Genomic DNA, 18797 nt, shown 5'->3' on the forward strand with positions numbered 1-18797 from the left:
TTGTTTTACACATATTGCACAGTACTTGGGTGTACAAGTAGGTATTTAAGGGCTTAAGAACATCTTTGGGATGGAGCCGCTGGCTTAAATGATACATTTTTGAAATGTGTGCATTTATGCCATTTTAGATGTAGATTTTTTTAGCATTACACACATATATAGGCCACTTATATTTATGAATGGGAACCATCAAATCCGATCTAAGCAAAATATCGGAAGTGATTAATGAAGCCAGTAATGTGAACAATGCATATATGGCCAAATGTTTGTGAAAATATACTCACCCAAAATTTCTTAACAGGGAGTTTGTCTACATTTGCTTAACTAACAACTTTAATACTTCAGGGAAGACTTCACATTAAATGTTGAAACATTTCTGTGAGGATCTGATGGCATTCAGTAATGAGAGCATTAGTGAGGTTAGTTACTCATATTGAATGATTAGTTCTGGATCAGAATTCCCACTCTCCAACTCATCCTAAAGATACTTGATGGTGCTTCACCACTGCTGCACCATTGCCCAGTCCTGGGTGGAGTTCATGCCCCTCCGCATGCATGATTAAACACATGAATTAGGATCAGATTTCCCTCATTATTAGGGGTGTATACACACGTTTCGAATGATAGTCTTTGTAAAGAAGGATCAGAAAGATGCGTAACTGCATATTTAAATCGTGATATATTTTCTTTTGAATACATTCCAACAATCCATCTAAGAACAGTATATATGATTATGAGAGAAATAGCTTCTAGCTGCAGTATGTGTGTGTGTGTGTGTGCGTGTGTGTGTGTGTGTGTATGTGAATGGGGGGGGTATTCAAAAGTTACAAGATGTATCTACATGTTTTACATTTCTTTCCTCACATACCCTGTGACTGAATTAAATGGAGGGAGATACCAGATTAAAAGTCTCCTTCCATTCCACCTGAGAAATAATTACTTGAATATTTCAGGATCATTAATAATGAACATTTATAAGATATATACACACACACATATATATATATATATATATGAGTGTAACCTAGCAACATCCAATTAGAATCCACATGTCTCCAGAAAAGGAGTAATATTTTGCCTTATAAATAGTTAAATTAATTCAACATTTCCTTATGTCCAATGTGAACTGATTTTTTGTGCTTAAGGCTGTATAAAGAGCTCCCTCTACAGGTCAGGCCATCGAGTCACTACAGTAAAAACAGAAGCGGGAGTAATAATACCTTAATAATTATGTGGTATATAAAGCTTACAAAACCATACAATATCACATTCTCTATAATAAATATATGATGTCATATTACCAGTCAATATCGCTCATCTCTATCTACTAAATAGTAGTCGCCAGCAACTTGTTAGATATCAAAAACATGATTGTTTTCAAATAAAAGCTCTATATGTGCTGACATATAAGTACACACTAGCGTAGAATAGCATTGTATGAGGATAAAGCTAAAATTCGACTTATGTTCCAAAGAGCAACTTCTATTGATGTGATATGTAACAAGATGATACACATGAACCATTGGTTTACAAAAGTTATAGGAATAGCCTTTACAAACAAGTCACCTTGGCGCTTGTGTGGTGTATAAAATTAAGTCCTTCTGTCCACAGAACTAATAGTGGTGCCTACTCCAGTTGAATGAATGCCTCCTCTTCCTCTTTCTGTGGCTCTGTTCTCTCCTCTCAGGCCAGGGAAAGCCAGTGGCAGGCATCTGCTCAGCTTCTTCATACTCGTCACTGTCCGAGTCTTCTTCAGGGGCCGTGCAGCTCAGCTCTGAAAACACTTCGCCCAGTTTAGTACAGAAAAATTTCTGCAGACTTTGACCTGCCTGAGCCACTTCAGAGTCCGGCTGCAACAGGAGAAAGGAGGGATGCGTTAGGATGAATTATAAACCCTCAAATGTGCAGTCATTTTGTCCAATCAGACATTTTTTATGTTATGGAAAATCATTAAACCAAAAAAATAAAAAACAAACAAACAAAAATTGTTGGTTTACCAGCCTACCAAAGACCGTAGTTGTTCCCAGGCAGCTGTCTGGGATGAACATTTAATGTGAAGGTTGTAAATGGAGTATATACAGGTAGACCAAGAAAGCATCAGCATAAAAAAACTCAAAGCAATACGCATTGAAGATGGAAAAAAGCAAAAAAGAGTAAAAACTGTAAGAAATCAGCTGAAGGACATGGGATTTACAGGGAAAAAAGCAGAAAAAAAAACAATACAGCAAGCTAAATACAAGCTGTAATGGAGTGAATTTGATTGGATGAAATTGATATTTAGTGATGAATCAAGAAGCTGCACTGGACAAGGAGATGATACTGTAACAGTGGTCTGGTGCCATTCTAAAGAAACATATAAAGTGAAGTTGTTTTTCAGGACGGTGATGATGCACCATCAAAGAGCATTCATTCATTCATTATCTGTAACCAGTTATCCAGTTCAGGGTCACGGTGAGTCCAGAGCCAGCCTGGAATCATTGGGCACAAGGCAGACACTTTTGAGTCACCAATCCACCTGTGTTTCTGGAGAGAGGAAACCTACGCGGACACAGGGAGAATACACCAAACTCCCTGGAGCGGGACTTGAACCCACAACCTCCAGGTCCCTGGAGCTGTGTGACTGCGACACTACCTGCTGCACCACTGTGCCGTGATAGATGTAAAGACACTTCAACTGTTCTGTGTTCTCTCTAATTATGGGCTGTCCTGCTTATACTACACTTCACAAACCAACAGGAAGAAATAAACAGCTGAAAACATGATGTCACATACTGTGAATGTGTGATACATCAGGCTACATTAGTCACAGGACCTCTCTGTCACTGTCATTTACTTGCCCTCCTGCATTGTCTGCTGATATGGGTCCAGTACCAATGCCTGGTATTCAATTCCTAATGTTATTGTCAATATACAATACAGAGTTTTATTACAGTATAATGAAACATCTTCAGGCTGCTGCCACAGTGACATAAACAGTGCTGGTGTAAAAGCAACCAACAAAAAATAAAAAACAATGACAATATGTGCCTAAACAGTACATGCAGAACATGTGCATAAATGATGACTAATTAAGACTATAGTTAAGCATGAAATATACAGAGCTAGAGTGATTTACAAATGATCTACAGAAGTACAGACTGATGCTATCTCCATTTCACAGCAGGAGAGTTTCATTTCTTCTTTTCAAATTAAATGCAAGTAAGTTGCAAAATTTTGCTTTCAACAAAAGAAACAAGTGGAGCCATTATTCTTGAGGTTTCTGATCTTTGTTTGCTTGAAATACTGAATGTATCGTGCCATGTATCAAGTGCTGTGTTATTTCCCCACCTAAAGCTTGCAAAGACAACTGTGAATAGAACATGCGAACAGTTCACTCTCTCAAAATGAGTTCAATATAAAAACGATTAATTTTTCAGCCCTGCTCTTATGCTTTAATATAAGTGCCAAAACCTTGTTGATAAAATATGCAAAGAAACAATATGAATATGAATACTTTAATACTGAATGCAAATGCGCAACGTGAATTGAAATGATTGTCAGCTATTTTCTGTGAGATAGTGAACCGGATATGAAAGTGCCACAGGAACAGAGAATGCAAATAAATATTGCCTATAGGCAAGACAACCAAATAAATCAAGCATGGTAATGTATTCAGTTGTCATTAAATCTGTGATACCAATAAACAATAACATGCAAAAAGAGGTGAGGAATAAATATTTCACTCACGTAGTTGAACTTGGCACAGTTTTTAAACATCAGTAGGACGTCAGCCACAAACTCGCTGGGGGAGTTGTAGTGTGACGGGCTGCTTTTGTTGAGCCTGCTTCGGATAACAGATAAGTCCATGGGCTTCTTGATGATCTGATAATAATGCCGAGCCTTGGACAGAAATAGAAATGGGTTACTTATGCTTTTTAAATAGCGCTCTTAAAATAAAAATGTGGTATTTTTAAGACATTCTGAATTACCAATGGGCTGACAGGCTCGTGGAATGGAGCACTGAGGATGTTGGTGTAGATCAGCAGAGCAAGCTTCTCACATTTCTGCAAAAATAAACAATTACAGAAAATATATCAAGGAAATACAATGTTCAAACTAATTATTATGGTATGATATTTAAAGGACTATAGTGTGTTTGTGTGTGTGTGTGTGTGTGTGTGTTTTATCTTGACCTCAATGTCTTAAAAGATAAATCCCATTCTGGACAGATGAAAGCCAGCATCTTCATTCTTACCCTCAGGTCACATGCAGTGAGTCCAGATGGCAAGACGGCTGTGGGCATTCGAACGTCCTCGCAGTCGTACTCCACCTCTGGCCGCTGTACATCTCTGCACAGAGTGCACACCCAGTCACCTCTGCAGAAGAGAACAGATAAAGATAAATTATCTCAAGCAGAACTGAAACTCACTCTTAACTATTAAAAGAGGAATCCATCATTATCATAACTGGCTACTCTGAAAACTGTCCTGGTGTGTGACCTATTCTTTAATGGTCAGGACCACCACAGAGCATGTATGATTTGGGTGGTGGATCATCGCTGCCATGACTGGTGCACTAGTGTGTGTTGTGCTGGTTTGAGTGGGTCAGATACAGCAGTGCTGCTGGAGTTTTTAAATACTGTGACCACTCACACTCACAGTGGTCCACCTTGAAGATGTAAAGTAAGAAGATCATCTGTTGCACAGTTTGTGTTGGATGTCCTGTAGTTCATCGGTGGATACAGGACGCTGTTGACTGGATATTTTGTTTGGTGGACTATTCTCAGTCCAGCAATGACACCTAGGGCTTGAAAAACTCCAGCAGCAGCAGTTTAAAAGGCACTAGTTAGTTTCACTCATATGACCTTGTGTTATTGTAGTTCTCCTAGGTGACTGCCAGGAGGTCACACGTCCTGAATCCCGACCAATGCACTATTAGTCAAGGTGAACTCTAACAGCCAAGCAGATAGACCACAATAACAAAGAAAGCCCTATGTTACAGAGTGCCATTTTTCCAACAGGTTCAGGCTTGCACAAGTGTGCTAATGCCATTTACACTGGATTCATTTCAGTCATTTTTTTTTCATCCATTCATTGTCTGTAACCTCTTATCTAATTCATGGTCACGGTGAGTCAGTAGCCTACCCGGAATCACTGGGTTCAAGACAGGAAAGCACCCTAGAAGGGGCGCCAGTCCTTCACAGGGCGGGCGACACACACACGAACATTCACTCATGCCTATGGATACTTTTGAGTCACCAATCCACCTACCAACATGGGTTTTTGGACCGTGGTCAAAATATCCTTTAAGAATAGAAATCTCCCACTGATACATGCAAATAATTACATTTACATTCATAATTTTGTAGACTTCTACTGCCATTTCATTTACACTGAGTTTTGAATTATTTATGTGTATCTTTAATTAAATTTAAATATATTTCCCATTTTGAATTAACATGTTCCAGGTGACCATGCAACATCTGGTTCAAAATGGTAGTTAAAATGTTAATCACTTAATCTACATTTACAAACGTAATTTTCAAACTCATCACTATGCTAGAAAGCTGGCAAAATTCAAATGTTAAATTGGAAACAGCACCTCTCTACTTTTCAATAACATTATCAGCCCCGCTGCGCTCATTCTGTGGCAAAAATACTTGTGAAAATGCAAATCGAGCAGATTCCATCTTTATTTTAACAGACTTTCACCTCAGTCTTGAAAATCAGGGTAGGGCATATTATAGATTCATTTTCATTTTGCTACTGATATGATTTAATTTAATATAGAGAGTAGATCTATTGTCTGTATTACATCACCCCAAGTTTAATTTAGTTTTTAATGCTCTGCTGGGATATTTTAAAAAGATTTTAAAAAGAAAGATTCTATTTTGAACTCGACGAACTATTGTTTTAGGGATGGCAGAAGGCCTTACGTGGGAAAGCTGAGGAGAGAAGGCACATGGCACGCCAGATGGAAGACCTTGGGGCAGCGGTCACAGCATAGCAGATCCCCTCCTATGAGGCAAACAGCACAGAAATCCTCATTCTCCATCTCCCCAGCCTCCTCTGAGACCTGTTGTACTGTAGTTGCCTCAGACTCTGTGTTCGAGTCAGTAGTGGCTTGCTGCTCAGCCTCCCATTCACACTCCGGGCCAAGATTCAGAGTCACTTCTGCTGTGGAATCTGGTTCTGATTCCAGCTCCGGTTCAGATTCTGCTGACAGCTCCAAATCAGGGGGCTGCTCTGAGTCCAAGTCCGAGTCAACCTGTGGTTCTGAGTCTGTTTCAACCTGTGGTTCTGATTCGAAGCTGGGCTCCGATTCCGCTTGGAGTACCGATTCAACTTCTGCCTCGGAGGCAAACTCAGCTTCTGCCATGGATTCGACTTGTGAGTCAGATACTGGCACTGATCTGGGTTCTGATGAATTGTGGTCTGAGTGTTCTGTGTGTTCTTCTTCAGTTTCAGGCTGTGGGGATGGTTCTGCGTCACTGCACAGGGTCGGTGGGATGCTTCCCTTTGTGCATTCCTGCATGTCCTTGTCCTGGTTACATAGCTCCTCCATTTGATCTGGCATGCCAGAAGTACTGCATTGCAGATGCTCTGCTTGTGGTGGCTGTCTGGATTGTAGGCAGTCCTCTGCTCCTTGATCTGGTTCTACATTCAACAGCACCTTAAAAAAACAACCAAACAAACAAAAAATACAGCATATTGAGAGAAATTCTTCACAGTTGTTCATATGTGGGAGCTAGAGTTGGTTAAGTTCACACACCTCAGTAGGAAGTTTTTTCTGTAGCTCCTGTGTGACAATCCCTTCAGACTTTAGTCTTGAATCAGCAGAAGAATCAATCTTCTGATGTCCCTGCGGTGGACATTTGGACACCAGAATCTTCAGGCGTTCCAGGCACACAACTGGAACCTTAGAACCCTCTGGAGCTTCCCTGCTACAAAAGAACAAAAGACAGAAACAAAGAGCATTTACAGACATTTATAGCAATTTACAGATGTACTCTTTCCATACATTCAGAGGAACAAGATTAGATGATAAGAAAGTTATACCTGGTGTTTTGAGCTTCTCTTGATATCCTGCATTTTCTCCTATTTTCATAGGCATATGCATAGACATTATCTGAAAATGAGTTTAAAATATCAGACATATTGTAAATGTAATATATAGGAATTAGGGTTCAAAGTTAATGTGATTTTTTTAAAGTTATAAATGCATTTTCATAATTTGTCCCTGTGACACATCCAGAGTTCCAGTCTAACTAAAGCACAGTCATTAACAGAGATCCTCCCCTAGGAGGAGATGACTGCCCTCTTTGTAAAAGGCACAATGGGCCTCGAGCAAGAGACCAGTCACTTTGCTCTGTGAACGTATACAAAGGAAATGCTTTGAGTACTGCTGATAGTTACGAGCAAAACAAATACCATGTAAAAGTACGTGATAACCTTTTGCCTCAGCTGGTACACTGGTACTTTATACTATGTTTATAAAATCAAATAACCGAAAATTATGTTGTCTTTTGTTACAAGAGTGGTTTGAAAGTCCAGTTTTGTTCCCTAAACGTACATTACATACTCTTCTACAAAGAGGCAAATTTTTTGTAAGCTTTCATTATAGAATGAAATTCAGCATTTGATATCAAATCAACTTAAATTCTACAGTTAATATAGAATATAGTACACTTGTGCACCCTAATTAAAGATACAGAATATACCACCACAGACAGCAAAAGGTGCCACCCTGTGACAGTTTTTCTAAGAGTGTACAAGTAACTCAAATACCTCTAAATGTCTTTGTAGTGTAACTGTATGTATGAGTAAATGGCTGTAATTTGTGTCCATCTGTATTTAAGTGAGCTGTAACAGCGGAAATGAACGTCTACTTAAAAAAAGTTATGAAAACTGCCAAAGTTGATGGCTCAGGTCAGTGCTCTTGAATCCCATTTCTAAAGAAGCCATGTGAAAGTATAAAAAAGAATGCAATTATGTGCAAACTATTTTAGTATGCAAATTATTTCAAAACCAAATTGTTCTGGAAATGGGTTGGACAATGCATTCTAATGAAGCTCATTTTGTCAACCCATATGTTCACAATAAATGCACTTATATTCTGTAAATATATCTTTATATATATAAGTTATATATATATAACTCTAAAATCTATCAAATGATCACAATCCAGTTTAAATGATTGGTTCTATATTATAATAAGAACTATATGGAATTCTAAAAAAATATCTAGTGCAGCACATGTTCAGCACTTTTGCAAAGGAAGATAAATTGCAAGAAAAAGTTAAGCAGCTCCTGTACCTGGCTCTGTCTTGTAGGTTGTCTGAGAAGAACGGTCATGGCTGTTTGTATGGACCAGCATTACTTCGCTGTCTGATGTGAGTCTTCTTGCTTTGGGCTGTGCAGAGATAAAAGGAAACATCACTGTAAACATGAAAAACTCTATGCATTCAACCTGTCACTTAGAACTTCAGATGATGTGGCGTTGAACTCAGCGACATGAAACCAAGACGTTTCTTCTTGAGTGAATGTGCAAAGAGCGAGACCAAGAATAATCATTAATGTGGGCAGCTGCAGCTAATTTGTTCTCAAAACAGCAATGCGAAGGGGAAAAAAAGTTATGGGATCTGTTTCCAAGACAACAGTTATCTCTTTGATGTAAATCATCTGGTGTATCCTTTAAAGGAAAAAACAATGGTGCACTGTGTATTAGCAAGTGCAACAGTGAAAGGTGTTTGGGGCTGTTTGCCAGAGGCTTGCTCTTTGAAATTAGGCCAAAGCTAATCATACTGAAAGTAACTTTGGTAAAAGAGCAATGAGCGTGGTGCACATAAAGACAATAACACCTAAAAAGCATTTGGTTCTAGTCATTGTGATATTTGCCAAAGAGTTGCATTTGTGTGGAAGATTATTTGATGCTTATACTGGTTTAGTGTTTTCTAACTCAGATGTAAATGCAAAATCTTGTTTGCTGTACTGCACTAGCAGGTCTGCCTAAAATAGTTTTTGCCATTTGAGCCTGACTAAGTGAGTGAAATAATGAGTTTCTTTGTTAAAATACGCCTGAGTGAGGAGGGTATCTGTCAGTGGTCCCTCGCACCAGGTTTAGCGCACAGAGTGGTTTTAACCAACCCACAGAGTTCACAGTGCAGGCATGGAGAGATTTAGTCTTCCCTCAGAGCTTGCAGAGTGGGCATAGCAAATTTTAATAGTCTTGTGGAATTCGTGGAACAGGCATGACTTTTCTCACCCTGAGATCGGTGAATGTGTCAAACTCTGTGGCATTTTTGCAGGGTACACATCTATTTTCTGTAAAACAATTCTAATAAATGAGTGAATTAACATGATAAAAAAAATACATCAGTTACCTCTTAAATGATCAAATATTTTCTCACTCTCAATCTATGGTCTACATTTTCTGGCTCTGAGAAAAAAAATCTTGTGTCCTTTATGAGAGGGGGTCACATGACATGTTTCATGAAACACAACAGATATGACATTTTATGACATTTTTTGAAAAACAGGACATTACCCATGAGCCTAAATTACTCTCTGTATTCTCTCATTTTACTGTGGTCCAGTGGTGAAACCACTTTATGCTACTTTGTTCTCATTTAAGGCACAGTTTAATTTTTTGCTCCATGTGGGTTTCCTCCAGTTGCTCCGGTTTCCTCCCACGGTCCAAAAACACATGCTGGTAGGTGGATTCCAGGTAGGCTCTGGACGCACTGTGACCCAGAACTGGATAAGTGGTTACAGATAATGAATGAATGAATGAATTTTGTGCCATTTGTTAACCCCTTAAATGAAGAACTAAAGCATGAACAGCACAAACTGCCTGACTTTACATCTACAAGGTGGGCTTAACCAAGTGAACAGTGAACAGCGGACACAGAATTTAAATGCTCAGAACGCACTGCTGTCCGATTAACTACTATACAAACACCACCTCCACATCAGTGTCACTGCAGCACTGAGAAATATGCACCACTGAAATAATGCCTAGTCCTAGTGGTGGTCCTGACTATTGAAGAGCTACTGTAGTTGTAAGAGAACAAACAAAATACGCAAATGGACTACACTCTGTAACTGTGGAACTACAAAGAGCTCCTGTATGGTAAGTGGAGCAGAGAGAATGGACAGAGAATGTAGAAAGAGTAAGTTGTTTTATCTCTGATTTATGTTAATGCTGAAACAATTACATGGCCTATTACAGCGATATGCAAATAACTAGGCACATTGTTTTGCACTTTCCAAGTGACAATAAATGAATACATCTACAGAGAACACACTACTGCAAAAATAAATGAACAATAACAATTTATTGTCTGGCTTTATCATATAAAAAACAATGTGACCAGTGCAGACTCGTTTATTTATTTATTTGTAATTTACATTATAACTTCTCTAATTTTTTTTTTAATTACAAAACACGTTTGACCAGGGGGGTGTAAATGTTTGACTATGACTGTACATATACAGATAATTAATCCAGAATTAGAAGAATTTCATTTATCGTTGTAATGTCACTTGGAGGGAAATGTTGCATTTGATGTTGATTACCTGCTGCACTGTGCATCTTCTCTCCTCGGTCACTGTTGCTAGACAGTGGGTGTCCCCAGTAGGCCTGGCTTCCGAAGGGCTTCCACATGGTGAGCGTGTTTCTGTGGAGATGCTGCTGGACCTGGTCCTCATCTCTGGACTGGACTGGCTCGGAGCTTCAGCTGTACATCTTCCAGTCTGCAAGGGCTCGTCCGACTCCAGGGAACTCTGCGGGGCAGGAAAAAAAAGCGTGTAGTCATTAGTACTTGTGCTAAGCTAACACTGAGGATCACAGTCTACCCTTGGCACTGGTGCCATGGCAACAATAGCAACAGAGGAAGTATAAGAGAGGGCAGCAACACTGCACATGCCAAACATAACAAGAGTTTCGAACAGGAGGAAAACAACATCACACCCACGCTTTTCTGACATGCACTGGGACAAGAGACAGCTACCACGATGCAGAAGAGTAAAATAAGTCTCCTGATAATGACTGGCTTAGTTACAGTGCCAATTATCGTATGTAAATCCCACATCTGGGGCACAGAAGGCTTCTTTGAATAAGCAGCATTAACACATCACAGATTAGGCTCTCTTCCTGTGTCTTCCCCTCTCTACGCCATGGCTTTTTTTTTCGCGCCTTCTTCCCTTGTCATAATTTCACTAATGCGAGAACTTTCCAGAAAAGCCCAAGCGACTGCATCCTTCGCTAATGCCAACAAATGTCAAGAGTTGTGAGGCAGTAGCCCGTGTGCTCAGCAAACCCCCCCTCTCTTTCTCTCTCCCTCTCTCTCTCTCTCTCTCTCGCTTTTTTTCTCTCCTTGATAATTACCACAGGATTAAAACACTCACCACCTGATAGGAGCCTCCGAGGAGAGGGTGGAATGAATCAAGCAATGCAGTGTGTGTGTTTTAGTGAGCCTGTGCATTTGTGTGGGTGCAGAGAAGGCAGGAGGTCTTAAAAGTCTTGGGAGCTAATGGTGAAAGCTTCACAGCAAGTAACAGCAAAGTCCAAACACCAGCTCTCACTATTCCCTCAGCTTCTCATTAATCTCAGGTTAAGTAAATATGTGCTTGCACCCATTTTTTCCACCCTCTTCCTTTCATATTCAAGTGACTTTTATGGGCCAAAGATGATAGATAGAGACATAGGAAAATAAACAAATAAATAAATACACTAATTTGCCCCAAGAGTACAAATCCTTGCAGGGAGCCCTTGGTTTGATTGGTGTTCATCCTGCGATTTTTATCCATGTACTGACATCAAGAGATCTATTAATAACTTCTATTGTCTACTTTGTTTCTGCTCCAATTCTAGAGTTCGATGATTTGGAGCTGTTGTAGAGGGGTGCTGTTTGGCCTCCTTGTGTGACTACGTGTCTTTATGTGTGTGCCTAAATCTGTGAAGGTGGTCTTAGATTTCTCCAAATTTGTCTCACCATCTGTCTGCAGAGGTGCTGTCAGCAGCTGTCATGATGAAAACACCCTACCTCGGCATAAACGAAGATGCCACATGCAGTGACTCAATATCCTTCCTCTCTTTCTCTCAGTTAATACTGAAAATAGAGGAAGCCCCGTGATGAGTAAGAGTTCAGACTTCAACCTAGCTTTCTTTTTTCAGATTAAAGTACATTTAACATACATTATACTTTGTAGGCACCTTATGAAATATGCCCTCTCTACTACAGTAACAGCTTCTCGGTTTCTGTAAAGGCTTTACCCTGATGTTGTGGTGAGAACCTGTTGTGGCAGCATAAGAACATAAGTGAAGTCACGGATCATCACTCAAAATTCATCCCAGAAGTACTTGATGAAACTCCATTACTGCGGAGAGGCCACGGCCTAGTAAGATAGCCCATGTTTGGCCTTGGGCTTAAGGTCTCAGGCTCACGTGTATCTGCTCCACAGCGTGCCGTTTTATTAGCCCATATCTTTCCTTGGAGATTAAACAAGCTGTGCTTGTTAAATTGAAAAAATAAAATCAAATTAATTTTTATAGTGCATTTTACAACTTATAGTCGCAGAACAGCTTTACAGAATTAGTAATCAGAACAAGAGATCAACAGTGCAAAGCAGAAAGCCCCAGGTGAGCAAGCCAAAGGTGACAATGGTGAGGAAGAACTCCTCCAAGGCTGGAAGAAGAAACATTAATGGAACTGAGACTCACAAGAGGGACCCATCCTCCCCTGATCAAACTACTAATAGAAGTTAAACGTATCACCAGCTAGGTCTGTTATTACACTCTGGTGTACTGATATAATTATAGCACCAATAACACCTATGTCAGCAGTGTTATCGGTGCTACACACACTGAGTGTCGCAGAAAAAAGGCATTCAAATGGAAGGGGTATTCAATGCCAGGCACTGGCTAGAGGAGTACAAAGCTCCCCAGCATTGCGCTGTGCAGCGGTAGAAAAGCTTTTTCTATGAGGGAGCTCCATTCAGGACCTTTGGGAATGTTTGGAGTGATGTTTGTGATCCAGAATCATTTAGCATCTATAACTGACCTCAGATATGATCTCATAGATGGATGCAATCAATTTCTCATAGAAATATTCCCACACAAATGTAGAAAAGTACAACAATCCTGCAAATACCCTTAATTTTGTAAGCAAAACTGAATGAGTATATGTCCATAAACTTTTCATAGGTATATATATATATATATATATATATATATATATATATATATATATATATATATATGTATATATATATATAAGCGCATGTGCAGTGAGGAAATCTCACTATATAAATATATATATATATATATATATATATATATATATATATATATGATATATATATATATGATATATATATATGAAAACGCAATAAAAAGACCACTGCGGTTTGTCTTTCACAAGCTCAAATTCTTTTTGACCTTGCTCTTGGCTATCTGCTTGCATACATGAGATTGTGCCTTTTGCCTTTGCGCCAGCAAGGGCTTGTGGTGTGGGCTGTTTGAGCCACGCGGTTTAGGTGTGACCTTTAGCAAACACAGCAAGAGGGGGAAAAAAAGCAGAACAGCAGGGTCTGGGGACTGTGGTCAGTGTGCACTGTGGTGGAGACATTGCTTTGCTTTGGTGCAGACATGCAAATCTCCAGGCAAGCCATTTACATTTACGGCAATTTAGAAAAGCCCAGAAAAGCTTTACTAAATTACTCAGAACATGCTTCCAAGCTAGTACACATAGAACAGGTCTTGCTCAGGCTGGCAGCTCCAATCCAAATTTTAGAATTCTCTCTGAACATAAGAGGCTTTGACTAGTCATACTTTCCTCCTTGTGGGTTTTGTTTTTATTCACGACAGAACTTCTTAACGTCCCACTCTCAACCTAATCACACCTGCATCTTTCTCCAGCAAATGCACCCAATGTTTGAATATACATACTTTTCTTTTGCTTTTCTATTTAAAGAAAGACAAGGTGGTATTTGTACCCTAAACTTCTAAATCATTGTGATGCTCGACTGACCTGTACAAAGGACAACAGACACCCTGTTATTACTATTCTGGGCTCAACACTGCAGAAACTGCACTATGTAACTTTTGGAGGTGGGTACCCCCACCCCAAACCTATCTAAGTGTTTCCCAAAACGTTCTATGCACTTCATGTCCTTTTAATTAAGAATGTAATTAAATTAGTACACTACATCAAATTTTTCAGTTACAGCTCTGTCATTGCTACTCCGAACTCAGAACTGCAGAAACTGCACTATGTATATTATATATCTCCTCATTGATTTCAGTACAGTGCTGTAAACATGAATTGCACTAGGGGAGCCCTAGGAGCAAAAAAACTCAAATTGTACCTAGTGTTCCTTTAAACTCATTTGTAAATGAAGAGTATTCTGACCCATTCAGCACTCACTATTCCTTATTTTGAAGTTCATGACCAGTTCTGCACATGAAGAACGATAGAGGGCGCTAATTTCATATAAAAGAATTAAAAAGTAGATTCTATGCACCACAACAGCACCTTTGTACATTTAAATGCACAAATCAAAATCAATATTTAATTTTGAAAACATAATTGTATTTCATATACTTCATCCAATAACCACAAAAACTGAATCTACTAGCTTGAATTATGTAGTTAGTGTGTTCCTAGTATTAGCAAGCTAGCTAGCTGTGTGAAGTAGTGTTATAGCCTCCCACTATGAAGGTTCTTAGTTAGATTCTGAGGATAAATGTATAGAATTTTCCATTTTATTCCAGCATTTAAATAATTTAATTCATCTGAAACAAACCACTGTATTTGATTGAAGTACAGAAGATTATTTTTTTGCTAAAAAATAATTAAATAAATTAAATTAAATATATTTTCCAGTGTAGTATTAGTAGCAATTAATGAATAAATGTGTTCTTTGCTAAGAAATATGATTTAATTGTGTCGACTGTGTCCTGTTTATAACAATTATTTGCCTAATGATAATTTTGTGCTATAAAAATGTAAAAATTTATATAAATTAGTGCTTTAGTTTTCGACCAGTGCTTCCAGCCCATATACATTAGCAGATGAACTACTTAAAACTGGTTCGTATTTTGGAAGGTTAATAAGGCTTTTGGGAAACACTCCTAAAATTAGTGTTTTTAAAAATTCGTCTTTCTTAAATCTGTTTGTAAACAGACGTACCTGTACAGGACTTCATTTTCTAACAGTGTAGAAAGAGAAAGACAGAGTGGAGCAATTTGAGACAAGGTAAGTGCAATCCAACCACGCACCCCATGTTCCTCCTGAGAGTTTGTAAGCAGCTGCTGTTCTAGTGCTGGTGCAGGACTGGACCCTTCGCTTGGTTGCACTGGAGGCTGCCCCTGTTGCTGTCGGTGTTTTTGTAGGTCTGTGGAGACCTGTTTTCGGCTGCCAGACGGAGGCTTACTGAAAATGGCTGCCCTGGTGCTCACAGCAGTCTTGTCAGTGACTGCAGACACCTGCTCGCTATGCAGCTGCTGGTTCAACTGGACAGTCTCAGGCACTGGAGGTGGTGAAGGCTGCTGGGAACAATGCACTGTAGACTGTGTAGGCAAGGCAGTGCCTTCAGGGTCCCAGCACCTTTGTAGGCTTGGAGGAGAGCTGCAAGTTGATTGGACTGAGCACTTGTCCCGTGAAGCTGAGTATTTTTCTCGTGGAACAGACTGGGCAGGTCTGCAGTGGTGGCAGCAGAGTTGTGGCTGGCAGAATGCCTGGTAAGCACAGTCTGGCTCTCTGACAGAATGGCAGAGGGAAGACATGGCCATGCAGGCCACAGGTTGGGGTCTCAGGATACTGTTTCGGTTCACACCCTCAGAGTAGGAACGGCTTCCGCCCTCAACAGTAAGCTGACCTACAATAAAAAAAGCATACATTTAATGGAAAAATATCAGTGAAGAAAATCAAAACCCTTACAGTGCTGTGCAAATGTCCCATCCCTGATATTATTTCCAGTCATGATAATTACTTAGTGTTCTCCCCGTGTCCGCGTGGGTTTCCTCCGGGTGCTCCGGTTTCCTCCCACAGTCCAAAAACACACGTTGTAGGTGGATTGGCGACTCGAAAGTATCCGTAGGTATGAGTGAATGTGTGTATGTCTGTGTTGCCCTGTGAAGGACTGGCGTCCCCTCCAGGGTGTATTCCCGCCTTGCGCCCAATGATTCCAGGTAGGCTCTGGACCCCCTGCGACCCTAAATTGGATAAGCGGTTACAGATAATGGATGGATGGATGGATAATTACTTATAAGACATACTGTGTGTGTGTGTGTGTTTTAGGAAAAATATACTACACAAGAGAGTCAGTGACATAATATGCTATCAAGATTTCAGTATGTAATATCAGGGTGGCGCAGCAGGTAGTGTCGCAGTCACACAGCTCCAGGGGCCTGGAGGTTGTGGGTTCGATTCCCGCTCTGGGTGACTGTCTGTGAGGAGTTGGTGTGTTGTCTGCGTGGGTTTCCTCCGGGTGCTCCGGTTTCCTCCCACAGTCCAAAAACACACGTTGCAGGTAGATTGGTGACTCAGAAGTGTGTGTGTGTGTTGCCCTGTGAAGGACTGGTACCCCCCAAATGGCAGGAATTATGTATTTATTAAATCCAAAAACCAATTTGAGAAATATACAACAGAGAATTTAACTATGTTTAAGTGGGTCATCATTCTAATCTAATATAACTGTAAACTGCCAGAAACTGTTCTGTGGCCTATGTGCTTTATTTAACAAAACAATTCTTGAAAATCACAGTCTTTGTCCATTTCGTTTTTGCCTTCAATGTTATAAAACCGAAGTTATTCCAGACTTTTGACTTGAAAGAGGGCAGTGCCTGTCTGAGTTTCTTTTTCTTCACTGCAGGTTTGCCTTATTAATTTAAATAGCACCACCAGATGAAGTCATGATGTAGTGACTGGTAAGTTAAGCTTGGAGGGGGGGGGGGTCTGTTAAGAGCGCCTGCATGTTTAAAAACTGTTGCTATCTGGCACCAATGTATTGATAATGTTTTGCCAAAAAAGTGATATGATATATTGCCCTATACATATTTTGTCCCACACCTACATTACAGCCTCCATTCTTTTCAGAAGGGATACTTGCAGCATACCTCTAATTCAATTAAAAGCATTACATTCTTGAAACAGTTGTTGTTCTTTAGTTTTTTCATTTATAAGTTCCCCTTCCTTATGCAAAATGAATTTCTTAGAATCCCTTCAGATATATCTCTGTAGAAGGAATAACATTTTTATTTAGTGGCTCTTTCGACTCAAATTAAATTATTAAAAGTTGGCCTGTCGATTGCACAGTAATGGGCATTTTAATAATAAAAGACACTAACATGAATAAATGAACAGTTCATCTAAAAATTTTAAATTGATTAAAAGCTATAAAAGATGATTAGCATGAGAGCTTTCAACTTTTAGCCTCATTAACATTTTCCTAGCACTTTTCCATTAATGCACTATTTATTATTATTATTTTTTTTTTACTATTCGCATAACAGTTCATTCCAGAATAACAGTCATGTGTAAGGCATGGGAAAATACCATCACGTTGGTCAGTCTACTCACCAAGAGTGGAGATCTGCTTGGTCCAGAAGCTTGCATCCCAGTTGAACTTAATTTTCAAAGGGGCCCAGGCCTCTGAGTGTATTAGAGGCTCCAGTAATTGCTGCATTTGAAGAGCAATCTGACAAATGAATTATAGATCAAAAACTCATGATCACAGACATACATGTGAGATCATAAATATGTATGCAATTGAGGCACTTTGTTGAAGCTTTTTTTTTTGTGCTAAATGTTATCTTTGGTTAGAACCATATTAACAAAACCTGGTGACGACTGTGTGAAAAATGTGACCAAACCACAACTATATTCTACACCACTAGGTTATGTTAATAATAACACAACCACCAGTGATATACCAAAAAACACAACATAGCATCGGACCACCTCATGTATAAATTTTCTAATTGCAGCAAAATTATTTAGAGTAACAAGGTCCTAGAGGAAAACGTATTATTAACAAATATGTACATAAACAAAAATGTGGGTGCTACTTTTTAAATGCTATGTTGTTTTCCAAATAAAAAGTATTAACAGCTTAGTACATTCTGTTTGAAATTTAGGATATTGGAATTTTTCCCAATATTTTAAATTAAACAGAACATTTGCAGAAAGTTTAGCAGGAAAATAGCATATTTAATTTAGTTTCCCTGAAATGCATTTCCCCTTATAAAATCTAAAGAATTTCATTTGATCAGGAGCATTTAAAGGAATACTAGGTAAAAACGGGTAGTTTTTTCCTGTGCTCCTTTTACAGTTGCAGACTGTAATTAACTTTTACAGCACTGTCCTAAGTCAAGGGGGAGGTGTGAGGGAGGGGGGTGCTTTCCTACCCTCCTCAAAAAATTACACAGTGCAGTTTCTGGGTGTTTTGCTAAGGGGTTTCTGGTTCTGGTTTTTCTGTTTGTTAGCAGCCTGTCCCAATGCACAAGGGATCTACAAACGATGTAATAATGTGAAACTATTGCCATTTTTTATTAATATAGACAACTATATAATTAAATGACTGTGGACAACAGTTCAAATAATCTGTCTTCTACTACAACTTTCCCAATACAGCTTTGCACATGTTCCCTCTTGGAATTAGGCATGAGCCTCATGTGTAGCTGCTCCAGAGTATCACAAGTCATTTCACAAATGAGTATATTTAGTGTACATTACAATTTGATATGTTTTTATATTTTGTTGAAATCTCATAAACAAAAATCTAGGGAACATATTCGCTCATGGACTGGCTAAT

At 39.2% G+C, this 18797-nt stretch overlaps 1 protein-coding gene across 2 annotated transcripts in view; it reads right to left on the reverse strand.

Annotated features, from left to right (window-relative positions):
- Window positions 1-464: 464 nt before the first annotated feature.
- Window positions 465-18797, reverse strand: part of trim66 (tripartite motif containing 66) — a 37176-nt gene continuing 18843 nt past the window's right edge. Inside the window, exons 8-18 of one of the 2 annotated variants that reach the window (XM_066648225.1) lie at window positions 17564-17681; window positions 15262-15860; window positions 10557-10763; window positions 8295-8391; window positions 7038-7107; window positions 6751-6922; window positions 5915-6651; window positions 4235-4355; window positions 3969-4043; window positions 3727-3879; window positions 465-1850 (exon numbers count right to left, since the gene is read on the reverse strand). In XM_066648225.1, coding sequence (XP_066504322.1) covers window positions 1614-1850; window positions 3727-3879; window positions 3969-4043; window positions 4235-4355; window positions 5915-6651; window positions 6751-6922; window positions 7038-7107; window positions 8295-8391; window positions 10557-10763; window positions 15262-15860; window positions 17564-17681 — 2586 coding nt within the window. In that variant the 3' untranslated portion in view covers window positions 465-1613. The remainder of the gene's footprint in view (window positions 1851-3726; window positions 3880-3968; window positions 4044-4234; window positions 4356-5914; window positions 6652-6750; window positions 6923-7037; window positions 7108-8294; window positions 8392-10556; window positions 10764-15261; window positions 15861-17563; window positions 17682-18797) is intronic. The other variant, XM_066648226.1, reaches the window with a different exon arrangement.

Source organism: Hoplias malabaricus, chromosome 16, assembly GCF_029633855.1.
Source record: "Hoplias malabaricus isolate fHopMal1 chromosome 16, fHopMal1.hap1, whole genome shotgun sequence".
Classification (NCBI taxonomy): domain Eukaryota; kingdom Metazoa; phylum Chordata; class Actinopteri; order Characiformes; family Erythrinidae; genus Hoplias; species Hoplias malabaricus.